A 15,835-nucleotide genomic window follows, 5' to 3' on the forward strand; every position below is an offset into this window, starting at 1 on the left:
TGAAATTTTGAACGACCCTTGCGATTCATATATGACTCAACAAAGTCGAGAAGGACCCATTCGAAAGCTTGACTCGTCCCAAGTCTACCACCTACCATTTCATTCAATATATATGTTAATATGTAACAATTTATTTACTCTTTTAGTTCTCATATATATGAGTATCTTGGACTACGGTGAAAGCTCTACTCAATCCTAGAACTCTAAATGCGAAGTTGGACCAAACAAGAGAACACCAAAACCGTGGCACTGTCTGGTACACTGGACCCCAACGTCTGGTACGTTGGCCCAGCCTGGCCTAGCGTCTGATATGGTGGGCTTTGGCATCTGCTATGGTGATTGAAGATCAACTGGCGTCTGGTACGATGATGTCACCGTCTCAGACGGAAGTCTGGTTTGGCTATTTTTGGCGTCTGCTAGCTCATTTCTGGTGAGCGTCCATTTTGTGATTATTTCCTATATCATTAGGTCGTGTTTTAATGTCTAAGTGAGTTAAAAAATGTGAACTTTTGGTACTTAATGGAACGACATGTTATGATAGGTCAAGGTGTGAAAGTGAAGGAAAACATCTCTACTCAACTTAATACGGAGCCACAAGACCTTGGACGATGACTAGCAAGCGGAAGATGAAGAATTCGAGGCCAACATGAAGCATACAACCACGTGTTAGTATTTTGGGCATATCTTCTTCATACAGACTTCGTTTCTGAAGAGTAAGCTATCCACGGAAAGGTGAGAGAAATATCTACAACTTTCGTGTTGGAGCTGAAGCCTCCAACGCCGCTCATTTCACTCCAGTGCCGCTGGAAGTGATCCTGAAACCACCAGCGACGCTGGGACGATCACTAGCGGAGCTGGAAGCCAACCAGCGCACCTAGGAGCCAGCCAGCAATTCTGGGACTTCTCCGGCGTCACTGGGATGGTCAGCCAGATCTAAGGTTTTCCCAAAAACCTATAAATAACCCCTTAAACCCTAAGATTCGTATCATACTTCCTCTAAGTGACTTTCGGGGTCATTCTAGGGTATTTTCATTAGATCTAAACCCTCGTAACACCTCCATATCATCCGGAAGATCAAGCATCAATTCTCAACAACAATCATCATTCAAATCATCATTAATAGGTCAAATTAATTAGGGTTTGTGGTGTTGATTCGAAGGAGCGGCCAAGAAGGATACTGACTGCGTGACTTTGATATCCCTATTAGTTTGATCTCTCATTTACTTTTATTATTGTTATTAGGGTTACAATTGCAAGACTATTTGTTTGACAATTATTGTTATGGATTTATTTATATTAATGATTGTTAGATTTATTTGTCTTGTCATGAGTAGCTAAATTAATATGCATCTGTTTGGATAATGTGATCATGTCTATGTAGTGATATTGTTTGCTTGTAGTTGTTGAACCGTTTTTATGTTTAACCTAGTTAAAGTACGTTGGGGACTTGACAGGAAGCCAAACTGCTTGGGTGACTTAACAGGAATCCCGTTATACTATAAAGGTTAGGTCATAAAAACAGACTTAGATTATAATCTTGATTAAGGGACTTAACATGAAGCTTAATCAAAGGATTAGGTGACTTAACAGGAATCTTGACCATTTAGACCGAGGGACTTAACAGGAAGCTTGGTCGTGATTAGTTGTTCAACAGTTATAAGTAGTATGGTATATGATCTATGTAGCATGTGAACTGTTTCCAAGTAGATGTACTGTTTTCATTATTATTGTCTTCTGTTTACTTTTCAAAATCTTTTTCGTTGTGTCTTCCGACACAGTCTGTGCCGGTAATACCAGATTTAATTTCAAATGCATGCAGCCACATATATATAAACTGGCTTTCCTTATTTCTTTTTTTATTTTAAACGCTTAAAAAAAACTTTTCTCTCTCTCCTAGGGTTTCTGGCGTATTCCTCTTACGATCGCTTCGTTAGGTACGTTCTTTTATGATTTAACTTTGCCATTCTTGTAATTATTCTGATCTCGAAAACTGGTATTAAAGTTACTGAATCGACTGTGATTCTTTCAAAGTTGGAAAAATTTGTAAATAAATACTTTCCTGGTAAAATAGCATCTTTTAGGCTTCCTGTTGATGGGGAAACAATCCTGACCCCGCCTGTGGGGTATGTTGGTTTTTATATAAAGTCAATGTCTAAGGGGAATGTGAAATACCCATTTTATACCTTTCTTCTTGAAGTATTAGATTACTTTGATGTGCATATCTCGACTGTTACTCCATTAGGTCTGTCTAGGATAGTGGCCTTTGAGGTTATGTGTAGGGCTTATGGTGGAGAGCCATCGCTTGATCTGTTTAGACATTTTGAGCAAACATGTCCTTCCGGTGAATGGGTCACAGTAGGAAATCGTTCAAAAAGTGGTTGTTTTCGCAGAGGTGGGTTGGATATTCGTAATTGGAAAAGTGACTTTGTGTTTATGGAATCGTCTCTTTTTCCTCCTGGTTATGAGTCTGTTGTTGACAGAGGTTTGCTATGTATTCATAAGAAATATGAGAATCCTGATCCCGAGTACACTGTTGATGATTTTTGTTAATACATTCGATCTAATCCTATAAGGGTGGTTTTGTACCCTGATGTCATTTTGTATAAAGCAAAAGTGCTTGGTTTTCTTCCTGGTGGTGTAGACATTGATGGTAAGGCTTATTGTTTTGTTTATTGTTTGGACATTTGGGTGTTGTGTGTTTATGCATTCTGTTTTTCTTTTTGTAGACATGACTTTTAGGAAATTTGTGAAGAAGGGTGTGAAGGAAGTGACTGTGGTACTTTTTGTTGGGGGTCAAAAGAGTAATGTTGCTGGCAGTCCTTCCCAAAATGTTGATGCTTCTGGTGCTCATAATGATCCTCCCAAGATTTCAAGCTCTGTGAATCTTTCTGGCCCTGGTGCAGATACTCTTGACGTGGAGATTTTAGAGGTGTCTGTGACTGACAAAAAGAAGAAGAAGGCTGTTGCTGGTTCTGATGTCCCGAACACTGTTGCTGGTCGTGTGAAAAGGAGGAAGGTTGGTGATGACGTGAAGGCTTCTGAGTTCCGAAGGCCTTCTGACTCCAAGACAGGTGTTTTATTATTCTTCCAGGTGTTGTTGTTTAGCTCTTCTTTTTTCTCTTTTTCCTTAGTTTCTTCCTGCTGGTTCCCATGGGATGTTTAGTTGGATGGAGGGGGAAGACATGAATGCTGAGGATGTGAAGAAGATAGATGATATGGATAATGAGACTTTTTTGTGGGTATTCAAGAAAGATCACCAGCTTCACACATATCTGGATTCCGTGGCTGCAAGGCGTTTTTTAAGGATGTCTTTGGACCTCAGGTCAAAGAGTTTAGAGGTGCATTCTCTGTCAGCTACTATTGATGATCTTAAGGCCTGGTAGGCCAGGTTTGTTACTTATGTGGAGACATCAGATATTGTTCAAGATTTGAAGAAAAAGGTGGATTATCTAAAAACAGAAAATGTTGCTCGTGGGGAAGCTGTAGCTAGGGTTAATCAGGAGTTGGTTGTGGAACAAAACACTTGCTGAGCCTTGCGTGATGAACTGAATATGTTGAAGGAGGAGAGAGCCAGGCTCGTGACAGAGGTTATCCCATATGTTTGCAAATCATTGTTATATTCTGATGAGGTTGGGCAGCTTTTGGGAGAATTGACAACTGCTGAGAGGGCTGAGGAAAGAGCCACTATTTTGGATGAATTTACAGCAGAGGGGAAGTGTGATGTCAGGTGCAGAGCTGACTTTGTTGTTGATGCTGCCACCGGTTAGACCTTGTGGACCAGAAGTGGAAGGATGCTGTCTTTCCTTACCTGACTAAGGTTGTTGCTGATCCGACTGCTGCTGTGGATGACCTATTGAAGATTGCTCCTGATACCATTGTCCCCAAACCTGAAGTCGACCCTCAGTGAAGAACTTATTTTCCTGCATGCCTTGATCTGGCGTCTGTGCCCTTTTAAACATCTTTTAACTATGCGACTTGTTTAAACAATTTACTTTTCTGCGTTATGGATATTTTTTCTGCTTTATGTTGCCAATGAACATTTTGCTAGTCTGGGGGATAACCCCATCTAAATATGCGGCTGGTTTGCCATGTTTTTTGTTCCTATTTTGCAGATGAGTGCCTTACAGCCTTGACATGGCTTTGATTTGCAGCTTTGTAACTGCATATTATTGGTGCTTATCGCGTTTTTATGGATACCTACGAATTTTAGCATGTTTTTTTATGGATATATATCCGGTGGTGGTGTAGATATTTACAATGGGACTATATTCTGGAATTCCTCATGAATTCTTGTCCTCTTAGAATTTTCCTCCAGAGTTTTTGAATCATATGGGCGTCCCCATTTGGGTGCTCTTAGCACGCATTATTTTAAAAAAAAAAAACAAACAAACAAGCCTTTATTTAATAAAGAGGGGGTTACACTCTAGGCTTTTTCATAAAAAGGAAAGGAAAGAAAACACATTTTTCGAAGTAGAAATTACGCATTCAGTCGTCCATAGTAGGGGCCTTCGTTCCATGAGAACCAGTGCGGCCCGTCCTGTCCCCCTTCAGTCATCCGTTTAGCTTTCGTTGATAGGATTCCAATACCTCCGTCCGAATGGTACTTGATCACTCCATGCATCACGGAGGGGATTATCTCAAACTTCTGGATCCCGGGTCTTCCCAAAATTGCCTCAAAGGGCGAATCTCCTTGTATCACAAGGAACGATATTTTTTCTGTACGTTCCCATCGGCCTTTTCAAATGGTTACCTTCGTGGTTAGTTTCTCGATGGGCCTTCCGGTTTCTCCTGAGTGTCCTTGGACCAGGGGGTCGGTTCTTTTGAAATTCATTCGTGTCACAGGATGCAGTTTCCAGAAATCTTTTTCATAGAGGACGTCACATTCGCTTCTTGTGCCCACGCATATTTGCTTCACCTTTGAGACTTCGAGTATTGCCGAGATTACGAGAGGATCCCTGAAGACTCGAGTGTTGCATATTGAGGGGAATGTGATATGCATTGTGTTTCCACGATGTATCTTCGGGAATGGACGCTCTTCTCTTCCCTTCGTTTTGAAAATTGTGTAAATAGTTTTTTCCGGTGCTTTCTTCTTTTCTTCCATGCAGTCTTCCTTCTTCTATTATTGCCATACGGTTTTGGCCAGATGCGACAGCTTCCCTTCGTTGATCGCTTCCTCGATGGCCCTTCGGAGCTGCCAGCAGTTGTTGGTGTCGTGCCCGTTGTCCCTATGGAACTCACAATACTTTTCCGGCTCCTTCCTGTTCCTTCCGCTCAGTTTGGATGGTGTTGGGAAGGTCTTCGCAATGGATTCTGTGAGCAGGATTTCCCTGGGGCTTTTATACATCTCCGGAAGGTTAATTTTGACTTGTCCCCTTTCTTCTTTGTAATAGGGGTTGTATCGGGAGGTTTTGCCATCCTTGTCATTTCCCCACTTCCCTCTTTGTCCCGCAGGGGCCTCTTTGTCCTATGGAGAATTGGCATTTCCCTTCGAGGCGGTGTCTCTAGCATCCAGGTATACGTATGCCCTCTGCTGAACCGCTTCGTAAGTCTTCGACATGTCTTTATATAAGAACTCAACCAGTCCTGGGCTCCGAAGACCATGCAGCAGAGCCGAAATCCACTAGGACTTAGGCAAGTCCATTATATCTTCGGTTTTATGGGTGAAACTATCCAAAAATGTCCTGCTTGCTTTGGCATCTCCTTGCTTTCTCCCGTGGGCGGCCACGTGAAGTTTCTTATGCTTCATTTGCTGGCTGAAACGCGCTCGAAATTTTTCTTTGAGGTCTTCGAAACTGGTAATAAATCCTTTCGCCACGCTCTTCAGCCATTCCCTGGCATCTCCCTTGAGGAGATGTTTAAATGCTCGACACGCAATGGGAACGTTCTAGACTTTTACCTCTAATACCCCTTCGAATTCTTCCAAGAAATCATCAGGGTCGGTCTTCCCGTCGTATGTACCCAAGTGCGAAGGATATTTCAGATCTTTCGGGAGAGGATAATTTTGTATCCATGATACGAACGGGGAGTCTTCGACATGGCAACCAACCGTCTGTAATTCCAGGGGGTTCTGAACGACCTGGACCCTTCGTCTCTGAGGGTAATAAAGTTCTAAGTCGGCTGCAGATCTTCCTGCGGCACGAGATACTACCTGGGGCCTGGGTAGCATAACCTTGACTGTAGTCTAGATGCCCTCGTAACACTCCCTGTGGGCGATTGGCTAAGGACAGCGCCTCATACGCTCTAGAGCCATGTCTACGAATTTCTTCTTCAGGAAGCGGGCCCCGGAGATCCGAGTATCTTCCTGTTTCACTAACGGCATCATCCCCTATCGCGGCAGATCTTATCCGAAGATTATCATTCTGAGGGTCCCCGAGGTTTCCCCGTCCCCGAGGGTTCTGAGGGGGCGTGGCCTCTCTTGAGAGGACGGATCTTTCAGATCCGAGGAATTCGTTTATCTGAGAGGGCCTTCGATTCGGAGGAGTGCAAATCCGGAGGCCTTCGTTATTGACTCCGAAACCATTGGGGTTCCTTAATCCACCTTGGAAGAGCCTTCGGAGTCCCCACCGTGATGTCACCGGGTCGTATCCTTCTTCCATTGCTTCATTGAAGTCTAGTACCCTCCTGGTACTACCAAGGGCCCCAATTTTTCTTAGGTGCCTCACGGTTCTCTAGATATGGTCATAATTTCGGAGGATGTAGTCTGGGTCGAATAACGGCGGGTCTCTGCAATGGGATCCTTATGAGAGTATCCCTCGTTCTCCCCTCGTTTGTGTCGACCGGTCGGAGTTCTGATTAGCCTGATGATCGGTTTGCTGATCACCATTGTGGGGTGTTTCATTTGCCGATCCTGTCCCGGCCGGAGTGTTGCCGGCTGGAACATTTTCGACTGTTTCTTGGGCATTTTTTTCAGAACTAGGTGGAACATTAGCCTTTTTTTCTTAAAACTCGATTCGCCGTAAAAAACAGAGTGATGGTTTTGGGATCTGAATGTCGGGTCCCACGGATGGCGCCAAATGTTTGTACACCGAACCGAGGTTAAGATGAAATGAGGGTGATGAGCGTTTTTGAGGTTGTTCATTGGCGATTCCCCGAAGGTAGGGTTCTAGCCTCTTTACGCCAATGAAACAAGATGGAGATAATGCGTATGTGTAAAGTGATTTTTTTTGTAATGCCTTTGGGAGGTCTTTTGATCTCTTATTTATAGGGAGAAATTGGGCGGGAAATACTTGGCGCCATATGGACTTTTCCCTAGGGTTTCCTAGGTCTTCGATCCTTCTCAACCATTTCCTTAATTATCTGATTGCAAAGGCGTAACTAAATCCCCGATTTATATGTGATTAGCCTATTTCCTTTTTATCATATACAGATGTCTGATAACCCTTCGTACCACAACGCATTTTGTTGATGCTGTGTTTGGCAGGATCTGTGTAGCGTAGGAGGGATATACTATCAGTTGTGATTGTTTAGCCGACTTAGCAGCTAGTATTAATCTGATGCTTTGGAGCATGTACACTAAGTTAAGTAATGCAGCACTAGATACCACCATGATGACTATTAAGTTAGCAAACCAGACCTTTCAACGTCCTTTAGGAAAGACCCATGTAGAGATAGTAACTGTAGGAGACCTACATTTTCAGGCAGAATTTGTAGTTATGAACATACCGGAAGATAAGAAAGTACCAATAATCTTAGGAAGACCTTTCCTAAACACAACCAAAGCCGTAATAGAAGTAGCTGAACGAAGGATCACAATAGGAAACGGAAGGAAGAAGCTTAGTTTGACCATGGAAGGAGACCCAGATCTAGGTAAGGATGATATAGGAATTTGTGCTGAAGAAGTTGAATTAGTAGATGTAGATAATAGAGAAAATCAGGAAATTGAGGAAGAATTAGGAATAGGATCACCAGACCGTCCATGGGATTTAGGAGAATTAGAAGAAGATGAATTCGACGAGACCTTACCGCAGACACCAAATTACCTCATCACCTCATTAGAAGAACCGCCAACCGATCTTGAGATGAAACCATTGCCAGAAGGGCTGGAGTATGCTTACCTCCAAGGAAAGTCACAACTCCCGGTTATCATTTCATCGAAGCCGAGTCAGAAGGAGAAAACAGCTTTGATGAAGGTCCTTTGGTCGCATAAGAAGGCATTTGCTTGGAAGATAGCGGATATTTGAGGTATAGATTCATCGTATTGTAACCATAGGATTCACCTAGAGGCTAACTCGAAGCCAGTAGTTCAGAGACAGGGACGTCTAAACCCTAATATGAAGGAAGTAGTGAAGAAGGAGGTGATTAAGTTATTAGATGCAGGAATTATCTTTCCCATCTTGGATAGCGAGTGGGTAAGCCCTATTCAATGCATACCGAAGAAAGGAGGAATGACAGTAATGGCTAACAAGGACAATGAGATCATAGCAACTAGGACTGTGACAGGATGGAGAGTTTGCATAGATTATATGAAGCTTAATGAGGCTACTAGGAAAGACCATTACCCCTTACCCTTTATGGACCAGATGTTAAAACGCTTAGCAGGGAATGAGTATTTTTGTTTTCTCGATGGATTTTCAGGGTATCTTCAGATTCCCATTCATACGGAAGACCAAAGGAAAACAACATTTACTTGCCCCTATGGAACTTATGCCTATAGGAAGATGCCATTTGGACTTTGTAATGCCCCAGCAACTTTTCAGAAGTGTATGACTACTATTTTTCAGGATATTTTAGAAACGTCGGTAGAGGTATTTATGGATGATTTCTCAGTTTACGGGAATTCGTTTAATTCGTGTTTAGGTCATTTAGATAAGATGTTAGCTAGGAGTGAAGAAACTAATTTAGTGTTGAACTGGGAGAAATGTCATTTCATGGTTAAGGAAGGAGTAGTATTAGGACATAAGGTGTCTAAAGCAGGAATAGAAGTAGATAAGGCTAAGAAAGATGTGATGTCTAGATTACCGGTTCCGGTTAATGTCAAAGGAGTTAGGAGTTTTCTAGGTCATGCAGGGTTTTATAGGAGATTTATTAAGGATTTTTCCAAGATAACTAGGCCAATGACCAGACTTTTAGAGAAAGACGTTAGGTTTGATTTTGATAGGGATTGCATTAAGGCATTTGAGAAACTTAAGAAACACCTTGTAGATTCCCCAATAGTAGCATCACCTGATTATGCTTCACCTTTTGAGATAATGTGCGATGCTAGTGATTTCGCTGTATGAGTTGTGTTAGGACAGAGGATAGATAATCATTTTAGGCCGATATATTATGCTAGCAAAACCCTTAATGAGGCCCAAAGGAACTACACAACTACAGAAAAGGAATTGCTGGTAGTCTTTGCCTTAGATAAGTTTAGGAATTACATAGTGTTGCAGAAAGTGACCATATTTACATACCATTCAGCCATTAGATATCTCATTAATAAGAAAGATGCTAAGCCTAGGTTAATTAGGTGGGTGTTACTGCTTCAAGAGTTTGATTTGGAGATTAAGGATAAGAAGGGAGCAGAAAATGTAGCTGCAGATCACTTTAGTAGATTAGATAACCTAGATGAGGAGGAACCTGATCATGAAGAGATAGATGAAGCCTTCCCCGAAGAGAAATTGATGAGGATAAAGTAGATGATAAGGAGGCTGCACCTTGGTTCGCAGACATAGCTAATTACAAAGCTGCAGGAGTTTTGTCGTTGCATTTAGACTATTACCAGGAAGAAGTTCTTTTCAGACCTTAAGTATTATTACTGGGAGGAAACATACTTGTTTAGGATGTGTGCAGATGGTATGATTAGGAGATGTGTGTCGAAAAGTGAGAGTAGGAAGATATTAGATTACTGTCATTCAGGACCCGCAGGAGGACATTATGGCCTGTCGACTACAGCTAGGAAGGTATTTGAGGCAGGATTTTACTGGCCTGGAATTTTTCAAGAGGCCAAGACTTTGGTTAAGTTATGATGGATGCTAGCGCCAAGGATCGATCACCAAGAGAAATGAAATGCCACAGAGGGGCATACAGGTTTGTGAAGTATTTTATGTTTGGGGAATTGATTTCATGGGGCCATTTCCACCTTCTCATAAGTTTAAGTATATTCTAGTAGCAGTAGATTATGTGTCAAATGGGCAGAAGCCAAGGCTTTTCCCACTAGTGATGTTAGGGTAGTTGTAGATTTCCTTAAGAACTTGTTTAGTAGGTTTGGAATGCCTAAGGCTTTGATTAGTGATAGGGGTAGTCATTTTGTAAATGCTCAATTAGAAAAGGTACTTAAGAGATATGGAGTCAGCCATAGGTTTTCAACAGCTTATCACGCTCAGACTAGTGGTTAAGTAGAAAACACCAATAGGGCACTTAAGAGAATTTTAGAGAAAACAATTAAGGATATTCCTAAGAATTAGCCGAATAGATTAAATGATGCACTTTAGGCATTTAGGACAGCCTATAAGACACCCATAGGAACCACACCCTATAAGTTAGTATATGGAAAAACTTGCCATTTACCATTAGAGATAGTGAATAGGTCCTATTGGGCAATTAAGAATTGTAACATGGATTTATACGAAGCTGGGAAGGAAAGGTACTTGCAGCTAAATGAATTAGAAGAACTTAGACAACAAGCCTATGAGAACTCTAGTATCCACAAGGAGAGAACAAAGGCATGGCATGATAGGAGGATTAGGATGAAAGAATTCAAGGGAGGTGATAAGGTACTTTTGTTTAATTCCCGCTTTAAGCTCAAAGTGCCAAAACTCGGGTGAAAATGGGCAGGACCATTTGAAGTCATAAAAGGTTACCCGTCGGGACATGTAAAGTTACGTGGCAATAGTGGGGGTAGTTTTATAGTCAACGGGAAGAGAGTGAAACACTACTATGAGGAAGATATCTATGAGGACGGAGGCATAGAAATTGGCCCTTATGCCGTAGATTAATAAGTAGTGAATGAGTCTAGTTTAAGACTCCTAAATAAATTAAGCGCTTTTTGGGAGGCAACCCAAGTTTTGTTTTGTTTAGCTTTTTTTTTGATTTTTCTAGTTTGATTATGTATTTGTTTTTCATTTCATTTTTAGGTCTTAGCTTGTTATTTCCATTTTGAGCATCAAATCGCTAAAGAAAATAGACTTCAGAACACGTGCAAGAGTCACGAGCGCCGCTAGAACCACTCCAGCGCCGCTGGGCCTGCATCAGGGCAGCCTAGAGCCGCTGGTAACATCACCAGCACTGCTGGACCTGCCCCTGTACAGATCCAGCGCCGCTACACACCACCTCAGCGCTGCTCTCAGTTCAGGAATGGCAAGCAGCGCCGCTAAGCACTTCACTAGCACCGCTGGTCCTCAGCCAGCGTCGCTACCCACTCCACCAGCGTAGCTTACAGCTCCGTTTTGTGCACCAGATCACCAAAAGCACAGTAAAGAAATCAGAAAAACCCAAAAATTAAAAAATTGGAAAATACCAAAAAGAAAAGAAGATGGAGACGCAACCATGGATCGCCATCAAATGGAAACGATTGAAGTTATCAGAAGCTCATCATGTTCAAGTCGCTCCGCAAATGCGATCTTCAATAACAAACATGCAATACTAGACCCAGGAAGTTTCGTTAATCCTGTTTCTATTTACATTTTACGTGTTTTTCCAATCACCCTTTGGTTTATATGTCTAGTACAACAAGGACGTTGTACAATTTAAGTGTGGGGGGATGGAATAGGAAAAACCTTTGGTCTAATTGTATGATTTTAACAAGTTTTCTACTACTTATTTCATGCAAATTTAAGTTTTTAAGTGTCTAAAAACTACTTTGAGAATATAAGCTTTGCAAATAGACAAAAAATGACGATAATTAAGCAATTTTAGCTTGGTAAAATGAACGGTTAGTTAGAACTTTTAGTTTAACTATAGATTTGTGGTTGTTCATGCTTCCAACTGGATTAGAGCTTAGACTAAAACTGTATGCGATTATGTTTGCCATAGCACACTTAACCGGACTTTAATATGCCTAGCAATTAGAGCTTTCTAGTCATTAGTATAAGTGTATTAACTGGACTTAATATACGTGCTTGTGTAGGAACTAATTTAGATGTATGGTTTGCCTTAATTCTTACACTATTTAATGTAAACTAGTTGCATGCGAAGTGGGATTATGAGTCATCTGGGTCTCTGATAATGTCTATTGCATGAAAATGTAGTAAAATCTTAAAGAAAAGGCAATCAGTAGATTATATAAAGTTCAAAGAACTAATAGCAAGTAAAATCTATAAGCATTAAGTTATGTCGCTCTGTGTGTGGGAACCACCGACCTGTCACCGTTGTCTTGATGTGAACTTTTAGTTGAGTTATGTCGCTCTGCGAGTGAGGAATCACCGACCTGTCACCGTTGTCTCAACTATTAAAGATGATAAGTCGTATAACTGCTTTAGTATTTAACTAGTGAGCATGACTGTAGTGTGAGTATATGTCTAAGTAGTGACTCACAAGTACACAAACCTTGAAATGTGAATGCCTTACTAGTAGCTAGTAGTTTTGATTGCTACACAAACTTTAATTAAGTACTTAACTAGTCAGCAGAAAGTAGTAAGATTGAGCTATAAGACATGTGGAAGTATAGAATGGTTTTAGAGGTATTAACACAAATATAAGGTTAGCTTTAGTTTTGATTGACTAATTATCTTGCCTCTAGCTATAGCTTACAGAATTTGTCTAAAGCTTTCTCAAATCATTTTGCATGAACTAATCGTTAATTGTTTTATAAAGTAGAATATCTTGAACACTTAAGTAGTCCGCTCATCATTGATTTATTTTCTTGGACTATTTGCTTGGGGACAAGCAAAGACTTAAGTGTGGGGGTATATGATGAGCTTCCATTTTGTGATTATTTCCAATATCATTAGGTCGTGTTTTGATGTCTAAATGAGTTAAGAAATGCGAACTTTTGGTACTTAAGGGAATGACATGTTTTGATAGGTTCACAAGGTGTGCAAGTGAAGGAAAACATCTCTACTCAACTTAATATGGAGCCACAAGACTTTTGGACGGAGACTAGCAAGCGTAAAATGAAGAATTCGAGGCCAACATGAAGCATACAACCACGTGTTAGTACTTTGGGGATAACTTCTTCATACGGACTCCATTTCTGACAAGTAAGCTATCCACGGAAAGGCGAGAGAAAGATATACAACTTTTGTGTTGAATCTGAAGCCTCCAGCGCCACTCATTTTACTCCTGCGCCGCTGGAAGTGATCCTGAAGCCACTAGCGGTGCTGGGACCATCACCAGCAGAGCTGGAAGCCAAACAGCGGAGCTGGGAGCTTGCCAGCACCGCTGGGAAGGTCGGCCAGAGCTTGGGTTTTGCCAAAAACCTATAAATAACCCCCTAAACCCTAAGATTCGTATCATACTTCCTCTAGGCGACTTTAGGGGCCGTTGTAGGGTATTTTCATTAGATCTAAACCTTCGTAACACCTCTATATCATTCGGAAGATCAAACATCAATTCTCAACAACAATCATCATTCAAATCATCATTAATAGGTCAAATTAATTAGGGTTTGTGGTGTTCATTCGAAGGAGCGGCCAAGAAGGATACGGACTGCGTGACTTCGATATCCTTATTAGTTTGATCTCTCTTTTACTTTTATTATAGTTATTAGGGTTACAATTGCAAGACTATTTGTTTGACAATTATTATTATGGATTTATTTATATTAATGATTGTTAGGTTTATTTGTCTCGTCATGAGTAGCTAAATTAATATGCATCTGCTTGGATAATGTGATCATGTCTATGTAGTGATATTGTTTGCTTGTAGTTGTTGAACCGTTTATATGTTTGACCTAGTTAAAGTACATTGGGGACTTGACAGGAAGCCAAACTGCTTGGGTGACTTAACAGGAATCCCGTTAGACTATAAAGGTTAGGTCATAAAAACAGACTTAGATTATAATCTTGATTAAGGGACTTAACATGAAGCTTAATCAAAGGGTAATAGGAAGCTTGGTCGTGATTAGTTGTTCAACAGTTATAAGTATTATTGTAGATGATCTATGTGGCATGTGAACTGTTTCCATGTAGATGTACTGTTTTCATTATTATTGTCTTCTATTTACTTTTCAAAATCTTTTTCGTTGTGTCTTCCGACACAGTCTGCGCCGGTAATACCGGATTTAATTGTCTTTTATTATTATTAGTTTAAGCATCGTGACAACTCGGTCACAAACCCCCAACAATCTTAGGATTACACCTACCTGCATTCTTTGAACATAGTACCTGAGAACGATCCTGGTCTTACCTATTTGCTATACTATAAACGAACGGATCCACTGCCCGTGAGTGAGTGTAGAGAGAAGTTAACCTTGTAAAATAAATTTAAAACTTGTCTGAAAATTTAGTTAAAATTCTAGCTCATCAATTTCCGACGTAAGACAGAAGGTAGGGGCGTAAAGGCTTAAATTGCAAGTTTTAGGCCACCGTCTCATACGGTGTACATACCGTATGAGACGCCATTTGTTTACAAGGAGCGTCTAAGACGCTGGAAAAGCTTTAAGTCGATCAGTAGCATTCCACACCTCCAAACACGACCCATTTTGAATAAAACCCTACTTTTGACCTTTAAATTCGTTGGGGAGCTTAAAAACCCGTTTTTACACATTACTAAGCATTAGTAAACATGAACAAACATAATTAGGCAAGACCCACTTCAAAATTCGACCCTTAACAACCAATTTATCATGCTTGACTCGAATTTGACCTAGTTCATCCACCTAGGGGGCCTAATTTGCCCTAGGATCGGTTTTGACTCGAATTGTGGCCGGAAAACGTTTTTTTACCACTAGAAACACGTTTTGATGTGAAGAATTTGCCCTAATTTAAGGTAGATTTGACTTACTAAGTTCCTCCACGAGATGACACCCGAATTTAAGTTGGATGTGAAGAATTCTTGCACTTGAAATGCCAAAATTTTGATATGGTGAAGATTGAATGATGGAGATGATGTTTCTATGATTAATATAACCCAAAAACATTAATTGATGCAAGAATTTAACGAGAGATACAAGTGTATATGTATTTGTGTGTGTGTTCTTGAGAGTTTTAGAAAGGATAGTGTAAGTGACTGAGTAGAAGAGATGGAAGGTTGAGTGGATAGGGTTTGGTCAAGTTCATGGGTCATGGGTTGTGGTCTTGGGTATGGGTGGTGGGTTTGACTCATGGGTTGACCCGTTTAAGTTTTTAGTTAAACTCTCGTGTCGTCTAACGTTGAAGTCGCATAATGAATCTATAAATTGGCTCATCGAGTTTATTAGTTGTCATTAAGTCTCAAAAATGCCTTCAGTTACTTCACTAATTAAATTTGTTAGTCAACTATCACATAAAGTCAAATTAATGATTAATTTTCACGGATGTTACAATATGTTAGTCACAGTTTCCTTTGTATTAATTAATTGTATACTCTGTATAAAATATTGTATCCTAAGGAGCTTATTTAAGGAAAAAATTGTGAAATCTTTTTTATTTGAACTTAATACTTTTTGATGTAAACGGAAACTATGATACCTCCTTATGCTATATAATCTTGAATCTTATCATGCAAGGTTGGTGTAATGGTGAATTTCGTTCCTTGTAATTGAGATATTCAATAGCAATGAAGGACTAAGCCTTAAATTCGATCCTAAGTCACAAGAGAGGGTTTATGGACTCCACCCAATTGTGCAAATAAGGGATGATCTTGGGTTCCCTCGTTGTGAGGTTAAAACTCGATACAACGAATAGGTGCGAAGTAACCCATCTTGACATAATGCTAAATCAGATCCAAAAAGATATACTTTTCTAATACTTTATTTTGTTTTAAAAACATTTAATAT

General features: G+C 40.5%; 1 protein-coding gene across 1 annotated transcript; it reads left to right on the forward strand.

Annotated features, from left to right (window-relative positions):
- Positions 1-10,535: 10,535 nt before the first annotated feature.
- Positions 10,536-10,916, forward strand: LOC122591238. The gene is made up of 2 exons (XM_043763508.1): positions 10,536-10,686; positions 10,756-10,916. Exons 1-2 carry the CDS (start codon positions 10,536-10,538, stop codon positions 10,914-10,916), a joined length of 312 nt encoding a protein of 103 aa, XP_043619443.1.
- Positions 10,917-15,835: the final 4,919 nt, after the last annotated feature.

The sequence above is a fragment of the Erigeron canadensis genome, chromosome 1, assembly GCF_010389155.1.
Source record: "Erigeron canadensis isolate Cc75 chromosome 1, C_canadensis_v1, whole genome shotgun sequence".
NCBI lineage: Eukaryota > Viridiplantae > Streptophyta > Magnoliopsida > Asterales > Asteraceae > Erigeron > Erigeron canadensis.

What these genes read in the sequence shown, in the direction of transcription:
- LOC122591238 (XM_043763508.1), top strand. Translation starts at nt 10,536, where the DNA reads ATGGATTTATACGAAGCTGGGAAGGAAAGGTACTTGCAGCTAAATGAA. An exon ending in GATGAAAGAATTCAAGGGAG is followed by an intron (nt 10,687 to 10,755) that starts GTGATAAGGTAC and finishes GAAAATGGGCAG; the next exon opens with GACCATTTGAAGTCATAAAA.